General features: G+C 48.7%; 1 protein-coding gene across 2 annotated transcripts in view; it reads left to right on the top strand.

The window, feature by feature from the left end:
- The window catches only part of LOC119182063 (snRNA-activating protein complex subunit 4), a 79,556-nt gene that overhangs the window by 22,493 nt on the left and 36,130 nt on the right, over nucleotides 1-20,933 (top strand). For both annotated transcript variants that reach the window (XM_075869456.1, XM_075869455.1), the window contains 2 exons: nucleotides 5,715-5,861; nucleotides 16,638-16,871. In XM_075869456.1, coding sequence (XP_075725571.1) covers nucleotides 5,715-5,861; nucleotides 16,638-16,871 — 381 coding nt within the window. The remainder of the gene's footprint in view (nucleotides 1-5,714; nucleotides 5,862-16,637; nucleotides 16,872-20,933) is intronic.

Raw genomic sequence — 20,933 nt, 5'->3', positions numbered from 1 at the left:
GCCAACTGACGGCAGTCTTCGGCGTATCTGGTGACGTCCGAAAGCGGGGAGCACTTCGATGCATCAGGGCGGTACGGGAGTATAGTTTCGAGTGGGTGGGATGATTCGCGGCCGTACAACAGAAAAAACGGGGAAAACCCGGTAGTCGCTTGTGTCGCGGTGTTGTAAGCGAAGGTAACAATAGGTAAGACAGCGTCCCAGTTAGTGTGGTCAAAGGAGGTGTACATCCTCAGCATGTCGCCAAGTGTGCGGTTGAACCGTTCAGTGAGACCATTCGTCTGTGTATGGTATGCGGTAGATTTCCGGTGGATGATGTTGCATTCAGCGAGAATAGCTTGGAGGACCTCCGACAGGAACACTCGACCTTTATCACTAATTCCCGTGGAGCCCCATGGCGGAGAATGAAGCTGCGCGGAATGAAGAGTGCAACTTCGTGGGCGGTCGCTGCTGGTAGAGCTGCAGTCTCAGCGTAGCGTGTCAGATGATCGACACCGACAATAATCCATCGATTTCCAGAGCGACTATATGGGAGGGGGCCATAGAGGTCGTTACCCACGCGGTCGAATGGGCGAGCTGGGCATGGGAGCGGCTGTAACGTGCCAGTAAGGTGCCGCGGAGGTATCTTGTTCTGTCGGCAAGTGGTGCAAGACTGAACGTATTTCTGCACAAAGCGATACATTCCTCGCCAGTAGTATTGTTGGCGCACTCTTTGGTAGGTTTTCAGGACACCTGCATGTGCACTTTGGGGACCTGAATGGAAATTCATGCAGATTTCAGAGCGAATATGAGCAGGGAAAGCAACGATCCACTTCCGACCACCAGGCATGTAGTGGTGGTGGTACAGAATGTTGTCTCGCACGGAAAAGTGGGCTGCTTGCCCGCGTAGCGCTCTCGTGGAAGGGACAGCAGATGGATCGATAAGGTAGTCGAGTAACAATGCAAGGTATGGGTCCTTACGCTGCTCCGAAAGCATGTCAGTGGTGTCGATAGGTGACAAGGTGGTAAAAAGGCGTGACAGAGAAGCCACATTTGGTGTTAATGGCGATCGCGAAAGTGCATCGGCATCCGCATGCTTGCGAACGAAACGATAAACAACACGGATGTCGTATTCTTGCAATGGAACTGCCCAACGCTCCAGGTGTCCGGACGGGTCTTTCAAGGTGGACAGCCAACATAGAGAGTGGTGGTCTGTGACCACATCGAAAAGGACGGCCGTAAAGGTACGGGTGAAACTTCATCAACGCCCAGATTATGGCCAAACATTCCTTCTCTGTGACGGAGTAATTCAATTCAGCCTTCTTGAGAGCGCGACTTGCATAGGCGACTACGTATTCGGCTTGGGTGTCTTTCCATTGTGCCAAAACTACACCAAGACCGATGCCACTTGCATCGGTGCGAATTTCTGTGGCAGCAGCGGGGTCGTAGTGACGAAGAATAAGTGGTGAGGTCAGCAGGCGGCGCAGCTGGTGAAATGCGTCGTCAGATGCAGTACGACCATGCAGATATACCTTTGCTCTTGGAAAGCAGACTCGTGAGAGATGCGATGATGGACGCGAAGTTGCGCACGATGCGACGAAAGTAGGAGCAGAGACCGACGAAACTTTTTAGGGCTTTCAGTGATGTGGGCAACGGGAAGTCAGCGACAGTTCGAAGCTTATCGGGATCCGGAAGAACACTGTCTCTTGTGATGACATGTCCCAAGATGGTTAGTTTTCGTGCCGCGAAGTGGCACTTCTTGAAGTTAAGTTGTAGGCCTGCAGAAGTCAGACACGTCAGAATCTCGTGGAGGCAAACAAGATGTGTCGGGAAATCAGATGAAAAGACTACGATGTCGTCCAAGTAACACAAGCAAGTTTTCCACTTATGGGTACGCAAGATGGTATCGATCATGTGCTCAAATGTGGCAGGTGCGTTGGAGAGCCCAAATGGCATGACTTTGAACTCGTATAGGCCATCCGGCATTACAAAGGCTGTTTTAGGGCGATCACATTCGGCCATTGGCACCTGCCAATACCCAGAACGCTGATCCAAGGATGTAAAGTACTCGGCGCCTTGTAAACAGTCAAGGGCATTGTCTATTCGTGGTAGCGGGTAGACATCTTTCTTCGTAATCTTGTTTAAGCGGCGATAGTCCACGCAAAATCGAACGGTGCCATCTTTTTTCTTTACCAGAACCACAGGTCATGTCCAAGCGCTTTTATAAGGCTGTATGACTCCATGTTTAAGCATGTCATCTACTTGCTCCGTAATGACGCGACGCTCTTCGGTGGACACGCGGTAAAGATGCTGTCGCAGAGGCGAATGTGAGCCGGTGTCAATAGTATGAGTGGTAGTCGTGGTGCGGCCCAAAGCAGGTTCTTGAAAGTCGAAATAAGAGCAAAACTTGTTAAGGAGAGCAACAAGTTGGCGGCGATGCGAGAGGGGTAGATCTGCATCGATAGCATTGTCGAAGGCTGACGAACTTGATGGCCCAGACGCATGAGTGATTGTGGCAATGTGACATGGCGTTTCGTCGGGAAGAGTAATATCATCGATATGGTCGACAGGTTGCACATATCCTAACGTTTCACCACGAAGTAAGCCGATGGGGTAGTTGCAGTGGTTGGTAACCGGCATTACGGTTAAACGAGACGCAATTGTAAGAACGGCAAATGGGAGAACGATGCCCTTGCGTTCAGTAAAGACCGGAGATGGCATAAATACCACCGTTGCGTCAGGTTGCGCCACACATGAAAGGCTAATAGGGACCGAAGCTTCTGGAGGCAAGGTGGTGTCGTCGTCAGCGATGAGTTTGCAGAGCAGAGGAGAACAGTCGGGTGGTGAAAATTCACATGTTGGCACAAGGGACACTTCGGCACGGGAACAATCGATGATAGCTTCATGACGTGATAAGAAATCCCAACCCAGGGTAAGGTCATGAGAGTAAGATGGTAGAACAAAAAACTGTACGACGTACAAAAAGTCTCGGATGACGACGCGCGCCGTATACACAGACGAGGGATGAATGTGTTGCGCGCTAACCGTGGACAGCCCAATGCCACAGAGAGATGTGGTCACTTTCTTCAGTTTCCGACAAATTGTTGTGTTCATCACAGAAACGGCGGCCTTGGTATCAATTAACGCTAATGTGGCGACTCCCTCAACATCGACATGAACAACATTTTGGGGCGATAATGGAGGCCTTGGGAGTTGCGCACAAGTTGCAGTTCTTGCCTCCGGAACTGCACTGATTAGTTTCCATCCTCGGGAGGTGGTCGTCGACGCATAGGCGATAGGGATCGGTGACGAGGGGATGGGAAACGAGCAGTCGATGGGCGGCGATCCGAGTCGGAGTGCCTCTGTTCATATGCAGACGTGGTGGCCTGCTGCGGCGCGTAGGTAGGAGTTCCGAAGTATGTGTGCGCAGGTGTGGGACGGCGGCGGCAGAAGCGTGCAATGTTGCCAGCGATGCCACATGTGAAGCATATAGGACGATTGTCTTCTGTGCGCCACTCATTAGATGGACGGAAAAAGCGGGGTGGGGGCCTGTAAACTGGAGGCGAGGCCGGAGGAGGTGGAGCCGATAAGGCAACTAAATGCGGTGGGGGCTGCGCGACTACAGCTGCGTAGCTGAGAGGTGAAGGTGGCGCAGGTGGTGCGTAGCCGGCTGTTGATAGATCAGATGGTACCGAATTGGATGGATAAGGGGCCGGAATTGTAGGGAGGGCATCGCAAATTTCAGTGCGTATGGCCTGCTACAGTGTTGAAGGGAGGCTTGTGGTGGGCGCATTGCTATGTGGCAGCAGAGAGAGCTGTCGGGCGACTTCCTCCCTTATGAAGTCTTTAATCTGGTTCGACAGAGTTCCTTGGCAAAAGTTGCCGTTTGCGAGCGCGACGGCCGAGATTGAATCTGGCGATGGGACACTCTGTCGGGCGATGGAACGCTGACGACGCAATTCATTGGAGCTCTGGCACAGGCTTACGAGGACTGCCACCGTGGTCGGGCTTTTCGTCAGCAACATCTGGAATGCGTCATCCTCGATGCCCTTGAGAATCTGTCGAATTTTCTCTTCTTCAGGCATAGATGGGTTAACATGCCTGCAGAGGTCGAGAACATCCTCAATATAACTATTAAAAGTCTCGCCAGGCTGCTGGGCTCGGTGGCGTAGACGCTGGTCAGCGCGGAGTTTGTGGACCTCTGGTCGGCCGAACGCTTCGGTCGTGAGGGTCTTAAAGGTGGACCAGTTGGCGATGGCGGTTCCGCGGTTGGTAAACCATAGCTTAGCGACGTCAGCCAAGTAAAAGATAACATAGGCGAGCTTAGAGTCATTGTCCCACTTGTTGCTGGCACTTCCGCGTTCGTACAAGTACAGCCAGTCTTCGACGTCTTGCTCACCACTGCAGCTTAAGATTGGTGGGTCCTGCTGACGGGTAGCGCCGGGGCAGGTCGACGGGGCAGCCGATGGTGCTGGCTGTGCTGGGATGGGCTGATTGGCGACTGCGTCAGTCATGTTGTACAGTGGTCTTTCGGCCAACTTGCGAGAGCGGAGCTCCAGGTCTGCTTAGGGATCTCAGCAGCCTCCACCAAATGCGATGTTGTTTATTCAAACAGAGCAGTCGCAACGAGGTCGCGATGGAAAATGGGCATACGGCAAGTCTGGCAAAGGTGGCACAGGTTCTCGCGCAATCAGAGCACGGGGTTTTTCGATCTCTTTGGAAGGCGCATACGCGTTAGTGCGTATGCTCCACTACATGTGGAACTTCGATTATACGCCCCCCTTTTATGCAAGGACGCACTTTTTACAACGGATCGGTTTGATCCCTGCAGAATCTCCAAGAAGAGAATCTATTAAAAACCTTTGCTATACGACACAGTTTTGCGCTGGCCCCGCATCTTGCGGCAACTTTCGGAATCCGTCCGAAATGAAAAACCACCTTTACTTGCATCGAAGGTTGACCAAATATTGTCGCGAGTGAAAAATATGAACTTTCATTCCTTTCGGTTGATCATTAAAATTAAAAATTTAGACAGTATGTCTTGGATTAGAAAATTTATTGTCCTGGCAATTTATACACTTTGTCAGACGCCTTGATTGCTTCCGCACACAGGGTCTTTACCTGGAGTAGCCCTATCTATAGAGTAGCTTCAGCTGGCCGAAGAGCCCATTTCTGAGAACCCGATATTTTTGTTTTTTGGTCTGTGGAAACTTTTTCTGGTCCATGTACAGCTGATCATCTGCCTTGGTTTGTGGCACTCGTAATCACGAGCTTGAGCATGCAAAAGGGTGCAATGTAACTATTTTCACCGTGCAAAATAACTTTCACCTGACATCAGCGTTCATCATAACAGCGGGATGCTGCTAGTATTTGCGCTTTATGAGGCAACAGATTACAATATCTCAGTCGAGCGAGAAGGCATTCAATGCAACCTCGTGAGGTAGTCATGCATCGCCATCATTAGATGTGGACGACACTGTGTCTAACTCTTCTGATGGGAGGCTGTTGGTAACGCGGTTTCGGTTTGGTTTTAACATGCAGGCAATCTTCTGACTCAATTTATTGAGAGAAAGATGCGCGTTGAATTTGATTTTCAAAGCTGAAAATATAGATTCGCTCGCACCTGCCTCAACTAAGTAATGCTGCCATTAGCAAAAATAATTTAATCTACTTTCTTTGGAGAAGCACGAGGTGCTGTAGGACGTGTCGAGCAAAGGGCGGTGTTCTTGTCTTCCCAGGTGGAAGCAGTGAAGAGCAACGTGCTGCAGCAGAGTCTCGAGTCCATGATGGACCGCAAGGAGGCCCTGGCACAGAAGATTCTGGAGACTGAGGATCCCGACCAGATAGCCGAAATCACCGCTCGCATAGACCAGCTGGAGGAGCAGGTAAGCACTAATCACAGCCTGTTGTGATTTCGAAGTGAATTTGTTGTGTTACGTCGAGACGCTGAACATTGCAAATGCAGTCGAACCTCTTTATTAGAGACACTGATATAACAGACAAATGGGTATAAGAGACACCAGTGTTCCTACAGTAAATTACGGGTCGATATGAAAACGCATACGAGGTACCATGCTCAGAAGAGACATCTTATATAAAAGACAAGAATTGCTACCCCTTATAAATGGGTTTGACTGTACAATGTTTTGATAAAAAATACCTGGTACAATTTTGTCCTGGTGTTACCGTGCAAGTAAAAACTCGCGTATAGTCCGAGGTGTTTTCCTAGCTTCCATTCTGTCTAACATCGGCCCCGGGCTGTGCCCATTCTCAAGAATTTTCAGCTGAGAATTTAGTTTCAGTTTTGGCATTGCATGGCTCTGTCATTATCATTAGGCCAGAACCATTGGCAACTGTGCAGTGAATAGGAAGTTTAGTAGACAGGCGAAGTATTCGTGGTTGGGGGGAAATGAAAGGAAGCTCTCTTTGTGTGCTGCTGTTCGAGAAGTTTCCGGGGTCGAAAACTGGAGCGTTGTGCGACGTTGAACGGGCTTTGACAGGCTTTGTTCAATGGCAATGGAGCACTGCCTGAGCTCCCATCAATACTCGTGCTTGGGGCGTTTCGTTGTCACCTCTAAAAAGCGGCTGCTGCACGACTCTCGCATGCCTAGCTTGTCATTGCCTTCGAAGGACAAATTATAAGCGCCGTGTGATGTGTGCCTAAATAAAACAGTCAAGGACCGTTTCAAGCACTGTATGCGGAGTAGATGCAATCAGGAGGTCCGGAAGCTACCCTTGCCACAAGGCTGAAGTAGGGCTCCCTGAGCGATGCAGTGCACGTGAACCTCTAAAACATCGACTCCCGAGGCGCTCGTTCGTTGTGCCGTCCAGGAGTGCTTGGTTACAAACACTTTTGATGGTTGTGAAGGTGAGGAGCTGTGGGAAGACATATCGGACTAGGGAGTTTCGGAATGAAGTGCGTTAGACGATGATGAATAACTGTGTGGATAAATTTTTTTTAGTTCCTGTGTTGCTATATTACTGTGAAAGCTTTTCTCTTGCGTTTTCTATCCTCAGACTACAGTGGAGTGAGGATATATTGAAATTGACAAATACCTGGAAAAATTTGCTGTAAAGAAGATTTCGTTGTGTGCAGGTTTGGTATGAAAATTTGAAAAATAAATGCACAAATTTAAAAAGAAAGGGAAACTGAAGGCAGAGCTAACCTAGAACACTTATTGGGCAGTAAAAAATGCGTTCTTTTGATAGCAATCATGTGTACACTTTTGGTGAGAGATGGGGGAGGTTTGCTGCCGCTGCCATGTTTCGTAACAAATTAATAACATGCCCCCATGCATCGTAACTTTTATGAGTGGGTAAAAGTGTGCGAGGGCTGCTAAAGCAGAGATCAAGTGAGTCGGCTCTTCTCTATCGCCTGGAAGCTGCATACAATAACATCCCTCGCATGTTCAGGCTGCCGTCGATTGCTCAAACAGAAAGGAAACCACCAGTCTTCAAGAAGCGTGAAAAATCGCCGCAGGAGGTTGAGTAGCAATGGTGAACTTTGATGCCCTTTAATGCACGATTTTTTCTTTTGCCGTGAAATTATTTATGGTGTTGAAAACCATAAAAATAACTCTACTAACAAAAAAAATTAACCGTACTAAACTTTTACAGTTTTTAGTTGCAGAAAAAGGGTACGTTGCATTTTTAAGTGTGAATACACTTTATAAGCGACGCCAAACCATCCACCGCCGTCGGCGGCGTCCGCAGTCTTCTCTCTATCTTTAAAAGAAAGAGGACTTGGCGGGCCGCAGCGCGACGCTCTACCGAATACGCGACGCTGATAGTCCCCCTCCCCCTTCGCTCGTTCCTCCGCTCTCCTTGCTCGCTGCAGCTGCGCACGCACCCCTCTCTCTTGCGCGCCCGCCTTCTCTCTCAGTCTCTCGTCGAGAACGGGTCGTGCGATGGATGTCCCGGAGGCAACTCTACCATCTGGATATAAGGCGCGTTACTGACACCGATATCAGCGTCGCCAACGGATTTTAACTTTGCTCCCCCTCATAGCATCACCCCGTGCATTCGCACTTAACCATGTTCACCCTCGGGGAAATGCTTGGTTTTTTGCAACAGTGCGCGCACACAGAAAAAAATCGAGAAGAAACAGACCTTTTTCATTTCAACTGTAATGTTTATTTACAAGACAGTCAGCGAGGGGGAACAAATGCTACAATAGATAGCTATCTCACTTGATTCCTAAGAAAGGTTTGTTTTATACCAACCTTTACTGATTACTGCTATACCACTAGAAGTAATCGGTAAGTGATCAACAATGGTGCACTCATTTTGTTGTGTGGTACAAAAAAAAGCAATTGCTCTTGTTTGTCGAACAGAGGTGCACTTCACACTTTACGCAGTAGCTCATGCAGATTCCCGTGCAGCCTGGAAACTTGCAGCGCTGCCGCTTCTGGCTCCAAAGGACCCAGTGGCCAACCTGAGGAAAGAAATGACAATTATGAGTCCTAAGACAAAGCTCCATAGATGAGAAATAATACCTGATCTAGCCGGACATCTTTAGTTGGAGCTGGAGCTGTTGGTCCCCTTTTTCTCTTCTCCTGAGAGGCTTGTTCTATTGACTCGTTGCCAGGCCTTCCTCGCTTCTTCACCACAGTCTTCCCAGCCTTGCAGAGTGATGCAGCCAGGTCCATCTTGAAGTTGGCCAAAGGAAGAGGTCTTTCTGCATACTCATCTCGTTTGCTCAAGGCATTCCTCTTGTAGAGCAACCAAGCATTTACAGCTGTCAAGTCAAGGATGTGCAGAAAAACACAAAAATAATATCGCTTCGATCTCAGGTAGGGACGGTGATGAGGGAGTGTAAAAGGTCTACACCGCCCATGTGCTTGCTGTGGAGGGTGATAACTGCAGGGCACAATATCTCACTTCGCTCCTTTTTCTGACGATTGTACCTTGATGCCCTTGCAGCAGGCTCTGCTCCAATGAAGGAGGATAGAAGGGTCACTGCTCGGTTATCTTGCCACCTTGTACACGACAGTTCAATTCCATCCACAACTGCCACCCTTTCTTCGAAGTGTCCTCTCCCCCCCCTTTTTTTTTTCATTTCCTGCTCACCAGGCAGGTTCACTCCAGGAACCCGGTTTATCCGCACTGTTCCAATGCAGTGAACTGTGTCCTTCTCTAGGTACACTTGCAAACTTGGGCAGTTGAAATAGTTGTCGAAGTACACTTTGTGGTGTACGCCTCTCGGAACCGTTCTACACAAGCGAACGACATTTCCACTCGCTCCACAGTCGGGCTCCCCTGAACGTCTTTGCGCCGAGTTCTCCTGTCCGGTATATACCTCTAATTTGTAGGAGAAGCCGCTTACACCGGAGAGCACGAAAACTTTGTAACCCCATTTCTTGGGTTTCTTGGGACAGTACTGCTTGAGGGAGCTTCTACCTTTGAAGGGTATAATCTGTTCATCGATAGATGCTCTTCAAGAGGCACAAGTGACAACTGTTCATTGATGGTATCAATCAGAGGCTGCACCTTCGCAAGCCGATCTCTTTCTGAAGCGTCCTTTGGGCCGAGAGTACTATTGTCTACGAAGTGGATGTTATGCTTGTGGGAATTAAGGCTGGCCCGCTGCCTTTGCGCGGGCTTTGCCGCCTTTTCTGCCGTTCTCATGTCCCGACATGTCTGCCCTCCTTTGCTGTCTGCCGTGGTGGGAGAGTGGAGTGACGTTTAACTCCCTCACCCGGAAGCGGATGTTGACTGTGGCGCCGCGCGCGGAGACTCCCGAGAGGTTTTCGCGCGCTGTGTCGGGAGCGGTCAGATACTCTCCGGGACAGCAAACGGTGAGCCACGCAATCTTTTCCGTCCGTCGACTCCCGTCGCTCGGGGGCTCGTCGGATTTCGCTGACGGCGCCTCGCGCCAGCGGCGAACGCTCACCTTTTGTTGCCTCGCTGCGTACGCACGGCCGAAAAGCGGTACGGTGTCCTAGTGCGTGGCCTCTCTACGCCAACCCGTTTCCCTTCGAAGCCAACGCGAGCGCCTTTGCCCTCGCTCGAGCAACCGGGCCTTTGTTCCGGTGTCTCCGTGGATCACCTTTACCGCGGAGACGTGCTCGTGGCACCCTGTGTAAAACTTTGTGCCCGTGGCGTGGATAAGCCTACTTGCTTTCCCGCCGCGCCTTTTTGCAACGGGCTGTACTGCGTTTGGTGTTGCCACAATAAAGTGTTGCGACTTGAGCAGTATCGTGTTCTCGCCACGGCGACGGTTAACGCGTGCCCTGCGGCTCGCTAAGACCGGACCCACGCTGGTGGCCGTACTCCTCCGGGATACGTGTACACCACATGCTTCAGTTTTTCGAAGCGACCCACAGGAAAGTTGTCAGCAACTTGGCTAACCCTGGTCACTGCGCTCCAGTACCACCTTGTGTTCCTCATTTGAATGATCGACATCCACATGCACGTTCCAATAAACACTTGGATCTCTTCTGCAGTAGTACAAAGGGGCTGACTCACGTCTTTCTGTAGTCCAAACAAATCGCTCTGATCTGCAATTAGTGAAATCAGCGAGCCAGGGAAGAGAAACTTGAAGTATTGGAATGGTGTCTCCAGTTCTGCAATGAACTCGGGGAGTTCACTTTGCCCGGAGAACTGAACTGTCTGTGGATCTCTTATTAGATTTGCCTTCTTCCAAATCATGCGTCTTTTAGCTTGTGTGGGGTGGTAATCAGATGTTCCCCCATTTGGTGTAGCTTCGTCCTCGTCGGAGCATGCACTCGACTCGTTTGTGCTGTCATTTAGGCTTCCGCAGTCAGGTGCGATATCTGTAGTGGAAACAGACAGCGATATGCAAGACCTAAAATTAGTGGTAAAATAAAGTGAAATGCACGTATAGAAAACAGTGTGCATCTGTATTTTTAAATCCGACAAAACCCCTAGGCGCGGTGTCTTCGCGTTATAGACAAAAATTTAAAACGCAGGAGCGCAGACATATGGGTGCAGCCGTAACGATGCGGGGCAGCCGCGGGCGTATGCACACACAATTATAAAAAAATTCCCGAATTCCACCATGCAACACACTGCACACACGATGAATCGAAAACACTTACACTCTGGATCGTCGTCACTACCAGAAAGTTCGCTGTCTTCACTATCAGAAGGGATTGCTCGGCCATAAAAACGTTTAGGATCCATTTCTAGTTTGAGAGAAAAAAACAAACATGATGAGCACGTTGTTGCACATATGCAACATACTAGCAACTTTTTGTCGCAAGAAACACACCATTCCGTAAACATAACGTTTTTTGCAATCTACACGATTAGGAGGATGTGCCGAAGGGCTTAACAGCTCTTTCTGCGGTTGAATCCGTCCAGACAAACATTTATAACTTGCAAATCTTACCTGTGTAGCTCCGTGCTGGCGCGGGCAGCGTCCACCATGTTTGTTTGGCTATAGTTGAGCAGGATGAGCACAGGGGGCAGCACAAGACGGCGCGTTTTTCAAACTGGTGTTGCAGAAATGCAACAGCATGCATAGAAGGGACCTAATGAAAGTAGCTTTCGTTTTTATGGCTGTTTATTGGTATGTTGCGTAAATGCAACAAGGTGCAGTAAAGGGATCAAGTGAGTCGGCTCTTCTCTATTGCCTGGAAGCTGCATACAATAACATCCCTCGCATGTTCAGGCTGCCGTCGATTGCTCAAACAGAAAGGAAACCACCAGTCTTCAACAAGCGTGAAAAATCGCTGCACGAGGTTGAGTAGCAATGGTGAACTTTGATGTTAAGTGTGCAATCGGACCGCTGGTGCTCGTGCTATCTTGGCAAGCGTCAGTGCGCTTTAACTCGAAGAGAGTGTGTGAAAAGAGCACTCGTCCCTGGAGCGGTCGTACTTGCTTACAACAAAGTTGTGTAGGAGTTTCGCGATATTGGACCCACGAGAGTTGTCTGCCTATCTTGTATAGCATTACGATTTGTTGATATCGCATTTAAGGCGCCACCATGTTGTTCCAGAGCTGATCGCCAAAGCATCCAAACCCGTGGCACGGCGCAAGATAGAAGCGCGTGGAGAGTCAGCTATCGAAGATCTGTCTTTGTTACCGTGGTGTCAGTTTCCATCAGTGCCTAATCTTACATCTCCTTGGTGGAGACGACATGGTTGTCCACATTAAAAAACAAACAAGCCACAAAAACCACGAAGCTGAGCATCGTCGGGGCTGCGGGCACATGATGTTGAAAACGAAGAGCGAATGACACAGATACAGCGGAAAACTACTCGGTAAAGCGCCCTCCATATGCAGTGCAGCCCCACGTACGGGAGGCTAACTGAAACCGTGGCACTGCCATCGCAAACTACTTTTTCTTTCTTTTCGTTTGGAGGGAGGGGTGGGCACATTCGTCTGCGGCGGCTAGAATGGCTCGTGGGGCACAGGCCTGCCTTGAGCCGTAGCCAGCATGGGAGTTGTCGGGGCCATGAGTGCACCGCCGCCACTACGCGCTTCATTGGCGGGGGCAACTGCGGAAGACGCATGTTCGTGCCTAAATGGCGAAAATCGGGGCAAGATTCCTAGATTGTTCGTGGCGAAAATTCGTTATATCAAGGATGTCTCCCACTGTTACTTTGTTACGTAGAGGGAGAAAATTCATGTGCTTCAATGGAGTAACGGCAGGGAATAGAAAAACTTCGTTATATCAAAAAATTCATTATATGGAGGTTCGTTATAGGCAGGTTTTACTGTATATCCGGATCAGGACTATAGATGGGTCTGGACTATATGCGAGTTCTTATGGTATGTTGCAGCATACTCTCACTGGGTGTGCACTGTTGGGGGGATACGGCCTTTCAGAGACACAAAGTGTCAATCACTTGTAAGAGTTTTTATTGGATCTCTGCTTAGTGACCTGATACAGGAGCAGAATGCAGCATACAATTGAACCGGAGCGCGGCACAAGTTTAGCGCTGGCCTGACAACGCCCAACTGCCTGGCGATAACTGGCATACAGGCAATTTACCAACCTCTTGCTTTACTCCAGAAAACTATTACCTATTCCCAAAAGTGAAAACCTGCCTCCAAGTACATCACCATATGGTAACCCAAGTGCTGTTGAAGAAGCTTGTATGCGTGCTCTATATAAGGACCCTCTGAAATTTGCCTACCAGATAGCCTTCGAATTATGAAAAAAGCTGTTGGCGAAAGTGTGTCGAGGATCTAGAAATCTGCCTTGGAATAGTTTGAGGCATTGTGGCAATGTTGTTATCAAATATATTTTTCTAAACTTTTCCCAAAATGTTTCATACAAACAGTGTAGTTATAGTGCCAGCTACTAAACTAAAATGTTGCCCAAAATTGCACTTGGATAAAAATGTATTTGAAACGTAGAAATGAAAGCTCATCTATGCGGCAAAAATATGCTTTTTAAAATTACTTCTTCATCATGAGAGTTTGGTGACAACTTCTCGATGATTCTAGACAATGAGCTCCTTTCAATTTTCGATAGCCACCTTGTGTTCTTAAAAACGGATTTCAACCTACTTTGAGTGTAATTAGGTCGGCTTTTTTTACTGCTTTTGTCATTAAGAAAATCAATTTGTGAAAGCAAGTAAAAGCAACGTAGTTTATCAAAAACTGGCATTTTTTTGTTAGCATCTCTCGTTAACATGCTTCTGAATCTAAGTGTAGTCCCCCACATTTTCGATAGACTTAAAATGTACAAGGCTAGGGCACTCAGATTTAAGTGCACGTTAATAACCCTAGTTGTTCAAAATTTCTAGAACCGTCCGCTGCGGTACCCCTTGTTATCACATTTTGGTTTTAATATGTCACACCAACTTTGGTATTGTTTATTAAAACTAATCTGTAATTTCACGATCAGCATAACAGTGTTTTATAGTGCCCAGAGGAGTACTGGGGGGCAGAAAAGGCAAGCAGCCTTAACGAAGCCAACGAAAATTACCCTTTACTGCCGCGTGTCGCGAATTCGTGACATATTGAAAAGGTTCGAGCAAGCAAGTTACGAACTGTATGTGGCCTTTAATGCCCACTGTCAAGCACTCACAAGGAAGATGGCTTTCAGCATGAAAATTTCAGCACCGTCCAGTGGAACGTATTCTATGCTAGGACCAATTCTTTTGTAGCTGATAGAAGAGAATGCGAAGCATGTATAACAACTCTTAATTTCTATCTTCAACTCTTGCTTTTTATCATCAATGATTTTGTTTCTTTGATTTGTGCATACCCAAGATGCACCACACGACATGATACGTACAGTCGAGCCCGACTATATCGAACCCGTTTATATCAAAATATTCCGTATATCGAACAATTCCTAAACAGGGTAAGTTTACATTGAGAGTATACAGCAAAAGTTACTGTTTTATCGAACGAAAATAGCAACGAACACTGATATATCAAACTCCATGCGCCTCAGAAGTGCCCCAGAAAGTTGGCTTTCCTTTGCGGTGGCGGGGAAAACTGCCGGCGCCACCCTAGAAAAAGTTGGTTAGACCCGGATGTGCGCGGGCGATCACCTCCCTCCAAGAAATGATCCTGGCCCGCTCGCAGCGCTTACAGCCAATCAGAGGCCATTGTGCTTTCTCCGAGGTGCGAAGGTGGTAGAAGTGAACGCCATTGTTTCTTTCTTTATGCTTGTGTGCCTGCTACTGCCGATTCAGCATGGTCTGTGGTGTTGCCTGTTGGTTCTTTGTGAACTGTATTGGCGCGCTGTCATCATGGCTTGCGCAAAGAGGCAAAATTTGCCGTTCGCCGCGAAACTCGAAATCATCAATTGGGTTGAGCGCGATGAAAAGAAGTCCGACGTCGCCACCGCGTACAAAATTCTAACGAGCACTTTGAGTACTATCCTGAAAAACAACGCAGACATCAGGGCCAAGTCGGACAAAAGGCCAGGTGCCCGTGGCGCCTGACGTGTGCGCGCTGCTGTGTACGAAGATGTTGAAGCGGCCGTTTACAAGTGGTCTGTGGACGTTCGATCGCGAAACATGCCGGTGTCCAGCCCTATGATCGAGCAGGAAGCCAAGGACCTTGCTTTTCTGCTTGGCAGGAATGATTTCCAAGACGGTTCAGGCTGCTTCAGCGGTTTAAAGAACGGCACGACATCGTTGGCAAAGCTGTTACAGGTGAAAGCAGAGCGACGGACCTGGACAGCGTAGAAAAATGGCTCGAGGAAAACTGGCCAGATATCGCAGCAAGATGTAGAGCCCAAGATATCTTCAATGTGGATGAAACCGCTCTATTTTGGCAAATGTTGCCAAACAAGGCAGATGCGTGTCGTGGCGACAAGACAAGCGGCAGCAAGGCAAACAAAGCTCGTGTGTCCGTGCTGTTGGCAGCTAATTTAGATGGATCGAAAAAGCTTCGACCTTTGGTTATCGGGGAAAAGCACGGCACAGCGGTGTTTTCGAAATGCGCTGTCGCTTCCAGTTACCTAGCGAGCAAACTCAAAAGCGTGGATGACCGGGGAGCTTTTCAGCAGTTGGCTATCGTCATGGAAGGATGATTTGGTAGGCGAAAATCGCAAGGTGTGCCTGCTCGTGGACAATTGTTCATCGCACCACTGCAGTACGACCTTCAGCAACATCGAGCTGCATTTTTTGCCCCCGAACACTACGTCTGTACTGCAACCACTGGATCAAGGTGTTATACGCGCAATGAAAGCCGGCTATTGGAAGCGCCTGGTGGAGAGGCTGCTGCAGAACCTTCGTGTCGGCAGGGAGCTTAAGATCGACTTGCTCGGAGCTATTTCTATGTTGAGTAGATCGTGGGCAGATGTCAAGAAGGAGACGATTCAGAACTGCTTTAGGCATGCCGGCTTCCGCATGCCTGGTGATGACACCCCAAATTCTGACAGCACTGAAGACACCGCAGGTGTTTCCGCCGAAGTTTGGAACGAGCTAGCACAGTTCTCGGGTGCTATCGACGAATGGACATTCGACGAGTTCGTCAGTGTGGACGATGATGTCCCCATCATGGGCCAATTACGGAATGAGGATTACATTGCAGACGTCGTGCCGACCACGAGCCAAAGGGACAGCAATATGGAAATCGACGATGGCCCATTGCCTACATCCTCCGAAGCGAACAGTGCACTTGCGTTGGTCCGGAGCTATTGCTTGAATGTGGAAGGTGGCGGCCTCAGCTGCTCCGACTCGTTGGACAACGTGGAGGCGTGCGTGCTGCCGCAGGCAGCGAAGTCGTTGACACAGAAAAAAATCCGGGACTATTTTGTTCCACAGTAGGGCACGCAAGTAAGCCACCATATTAATAAAGTACTTTTCTTCTAGTTTGTTATGTGCCTTTGTGTCAAAACCTATACTGGGCCTATATCGAATTATACCATATGTCGAACTAATAAACGTTTTTTGGCGAATTCGATATACCCGGTTTCGACTGTAGTTACTAGGTACGTTTTTTGTTCCAACGTCTCCTTTTTTTTGCGGCATATGGAGAATTTGTGACATATATAAAGGTATGCATTAAACTTGCATTTTAGATAATTTAACTGCAGAATCATTTATTGGTTGCTATTTAAAGTTGTAAAATAAACACAATCCTAATTTTGGTTGGCTTTTTCATAATTCTGCTGTTATAAGTGTACTGTAGTAATGGTGATCCAGATGTGACGGGCAGAAAGACGACTTGCCTCTGGCAGGGATCGAACCTGCAAGCTTTGAATTCCGTTCGCTCGTTTGCAGATGGCCAAGACTCGCGATCTGAGCCTGGAAGAGCTGCTGGAGCAGGCTACGCGCCCCATTGACTGGCTGCGCATTGCAGCTGTCGACATGCGGACGAACCGGACAGCATTCGACTGCGAGGCGAGGTGGCGCAACCTTCTAGACGTGCGCCTGAACCAGGACCCCTGGACGCCCGAGGAGGACGAGCGCCTGGCAACCGTGGCCGCCAAGTGGAAAGGGCGCAACTGGGACCAGGTGAGGGGACCTGCGCGTTTTCAATGAAGCCATCGAGTTGACAATGGGGGCAACAAGTGTGCCTTGTTTTGTTGTTGCTCAGAGGGGTGTTTTCGTGGCTTGTTGAGAAATTTCTTGAAAAGAAATTCATTGGGCAACTCTGTCATTGAGATCATAGTTTTCCAAAGTTAACCAGAGGGGACTCTGGTGCTGCAATCGTTCAGTTTTTGTGGAAATGATGGGTAGTACACAGATTTGCCTAGTCTTTGTGCTTGCGGGCTTTAAATGCACTTGTGGCTTAGTTTAATTTTGTGTTTTGGTTTTTTTTTTTCAATAAAAGAATTAACTGGTTTTGAACTTCATGACCCGATTTGAATTAGTGAGCCTAAAAGGTTGCAGTGGTGAGAAGGGATGGCTCAACATTCGCTGATTGTCAATTCGTGATAAAGCACCTCCAAGCCACGTGAAACTGAATGAAACTGAAAGTACAAAGAGTAGGCAAATCCATGTACTACCCGTCATTCGCATGCTTGCTGAAACACCCTGCATTGCAGCTTCCATAGACACTAGCGCCAGAGTTCCTCCTAGTGTATATATAGTGAGATAAGATGAAGACGACCCCATTGTTAAGATGCGTTTGCCGTCGGACAGTTTGGAGTGCGGTGTTCAGCCACTCTTTGTCGTGGCTACTGAACTACTGTCACCCGCAGTTCAGTAACCGCACCACTGGCTGCTTTCCTTGGTACCTGCCCCAGAGTGATTCCTGACCCATGCACCAGGTTTCGGCCATTTATGAAACCGGAAAAAAGGTGTTTGCACATTATTGTTTTTTCTTCAGAGCTTGTTCTGTGCACAATGCATTGGGAATTTGTGACCCAAGCCTGCATATGGTAAGAGCCATCTTTTTCACGGGCTCGTCGAAGTGTGCTTGCATCCGCTGACTGCACCGGGTGTGGTAGTGCGCTGCACTGTATAGGCCGTTATTGTGCAGTGACATTGCTCACATCTTGAGTCGTCCTTGTAGTTGCTGCGTCATAGTTATTACCGTGTTACTTTAAGTCTGGACTGATACCACCCGCCGCGTTGGTCTAAGGCACTCGGCTGCCGACTCGCAGGTTGCGGGATCGAATCCAAACTGTGGCGGCTGCATTTTGGATGGAGGCGAAAATGCTGCAAGTCCGTGTGCTCAGATTTGGGGGCACGTTAAGGGGGGACGCGGCCTTTGAAAACCGAAAAATCGCGAAAAAGTCGATTTTTGGCAAACCACATATTCGGGCAGTATGTGTCATAAACTACCTTTTCTGTAAATATCAACGTCTAATTCGTCGCGAAACCTTTTGAAATAAAGTTTAGAACATGCCGCGGCGGCCCTCGAGCGGCGCGCGAGCGCTCAAAATACCCCAACTTGGCGTGATCGCAGTTTCTCGACCGCTCGACGGAGCGCCGCCATTTTGGTGTTGTTTTGTTTGTGAATTCTTGCTCTTTCTTTCCCCGCCACCTGCGTCGCTGGCGGCAGCGCAGGAGAGGAGCAAGCCGCTCATGATTGGAGGGCTCGCGAGAGCTTTCAAGTTTCCCGTGGCTGAGGCGCGCAGCTGGGATTGGGCGAAGCGCGCGCTCTCCGAGGACGCGGGGGAGCCCGCGACTGCCATTGGCTGCTGCGCGCGATGACGTAGTGCTCTTGCGCATAATGCGGCCGATGCGGCCGCTCGTCTGCTGCTCCTCCGTCCGGCGTCTTTGTGTTCTGCTCGCTTCCGTGTATCGTTGCAGCCGTTCGCATACTCTCCACGTTTCAACTGTCTTCGAAACGACTTTCAACCGTCTTTACGAGACGATTTTCAACCGTCTATACGAGACCGTTGTTGTGTTCGCTCACGATGCGCCCAACGAAAAAGAAGACGCTACAATCGTTCGGTGCAAGGAAGCGAGCTATGAAGCTTGTCCGCGCGGCGAGGCTCTCCGCTCGCACGTGCGCCGACGGTGATCGCGCCAACGGTACCTGTGGGGCAGCTTCTGCTTCATCTACGCAAGAGAGTGGTCGCATCGACGCGCCTAGCAACGGGACTCCTGCTCCGCCGGACTCCTGCTCCGCTGCTACAGGGCCACCCAAGAGCTAGCTTCATCAGTGGGGCTAACACCTGGCCACCTGGCCATTCAACGGGCAGCCGAGAAAGATTCTCTGCGCTTGAAAAAGGCTAAGAAGCGATCCCTAGAGAAGATGGAAAGGCGGCAAAGAAAGAGAGTGCCAAAGGACACCTCCAGTTACGCTGCAGGTTCATTTTAGAACTGCCTATGTGCTCAAAACTTTCAAATGTCGTTTTCTCAAAATGACTTTTTTGGCTAGTGAGGCTGCTTATTCCAGCCATATCTCTGGAACCACTCATTGGATTTCCATAAGTCTTTTTTTATTATGTACATGAATAAATTTCTGAGGGGGTGACAAGCCCATTTTCTCAATATATTGTGTGTGTTATTTATTATATTTAATCAAAATTTGATTGGTAATATCCTAATCACGAACACAAAGTTTGATGGTCTGCTAAAACTTTTCAGCAAGGAAATTAAAAAAAAAGGGCTCTGTTACCCCCTGGAGTATCAATCTGGGAATCATCATAGTTAATTTCACAGTTCCAGCACCTTTTGAAAGTTCTCCAGGCCTGGAATAAGAGAACCATGTGCACTACCCTGATATTCTGCTGTAACTTGAAAACCAGTGAGCATAACTTGATGAAATTTTGGAGTTCTTCTAATGCTTTTGCTATAAGTTTATCCTGAAAATTTCATTAAGATATCTCAATAAACAAAAAAGTTGGTATTCGATGGTAGCCTCCCCCCTTAAAGAACCTCAGGTGGTCAAAATTTCCGGAGCCCTCCACTAGGGCGTCTCTCATAGTGATATTGTGGTTTTGGGACAATGATCTCCACATATCAATCAATTTGGACTGATACTATTCTTCTAACAGTAATCGTATACCAAACTCTAGGGTCAGCTTAGACCTTAGAATTAAGTAAATGCATCAGTTTTATAAAATCAAAAGAGAATCGCTTAACGATGGTGGCGTAATTCTATTACGATACTTCGACTTTCTTATGCCTTCATTAGCTGTATTCCATTGGTGAAAATTTCTGGGCTGTGGTTTTTGACCAATGGCAGATAACCAACGGCCAATTTAATGGGTGTAAAATGAGAGAAGGCCTGTGTTTTTATATTGAGGTGCACATTAAAGGATCCCAAGTTGTTAAAATTAGTCATCCGGAGTTACAGGATACTGTGGCACATCTCACGATCATACCATAGTTTTCAGCAAGTAAAGCCCCAAGACTTAATAGTTTACAGAGTCCTATAAATTTGAACATTGACCGAAAAGGCTATTAGTGATTTAGCACACTTTCATTTGCCCTGTTTCGCAGGAATGGTTTGTGTGTTTGCACTTGATGGCTACCTTATTTACTCAATTATAAGTATCCTCTTTTTTTCACAATCGGGATATTCAAAGTGAAGGGGGGTGCTTACATTTGAAACATTAACGCTGTTACGTCTGCGAGTCCACATCGAACGTCAATGCCTCTGCAAAGGCAATCTGTGTCAAGGCCAGCGGTCGAACCCGCCTGACGCAACTCAACAACGTCATCAAGCGGCGGTGCCGGTCTGTCATGCAACGCACAGCGACCTCCCTCAACCCACGAGCCCGTTGAAGCAATCAGCGCCTTCCAGTCTGGCGAGTCTTATGCAATGCGTGGGAACGTCCCTTTTCCTTGGCTGCAACCATGCGCAGCGGCTCCGGATTCGATGAGCATGATGCGGCCCAGCGGCGGGCCCCATTGGCGGATTCTGACATCACGGCCAGCGGCGCTTCTGGTTGGACGTTTGGTGACTCAAAGGATCCACCCGGTGCCTATAAAAAAGCCCTGTGGCGCGTCGCTGGCAGTAGACCTATGTGTCAAAGGAGCCTCTCGTTGCGTTGAGCCCCTTTCGCAATCGGTGCGCCCGGTGTCCTTTGCAGCGGCGAGTTTCGTGGCACCCTTCGTAACCTCGTCGGCGGTGCACTTTGTAACAGAGAGAGAAGCCGACGGATGCATGCGAGA

This window comes from Rhipicephalus microplus, chromosome 7 (assembly GCF_043290135.1).
Source record: "Rhipicephalus microplus isolate Deutch F79 chromosome 7, USDA_Rmic, whole genome shotgun sequence".
NCBI classification, from domain to species: Eukaryota; Metazoa; Arthropoda; class Arachnida; order Ixodida; family Ixodidae; genus Rhipicephalus; species Rhipicephalus microplus.
The sequence above is the reverse complement of the archived record's forward strand: the minus strand, read 5'-3'. Positions and strand labels throughout refer to the sequence as shown.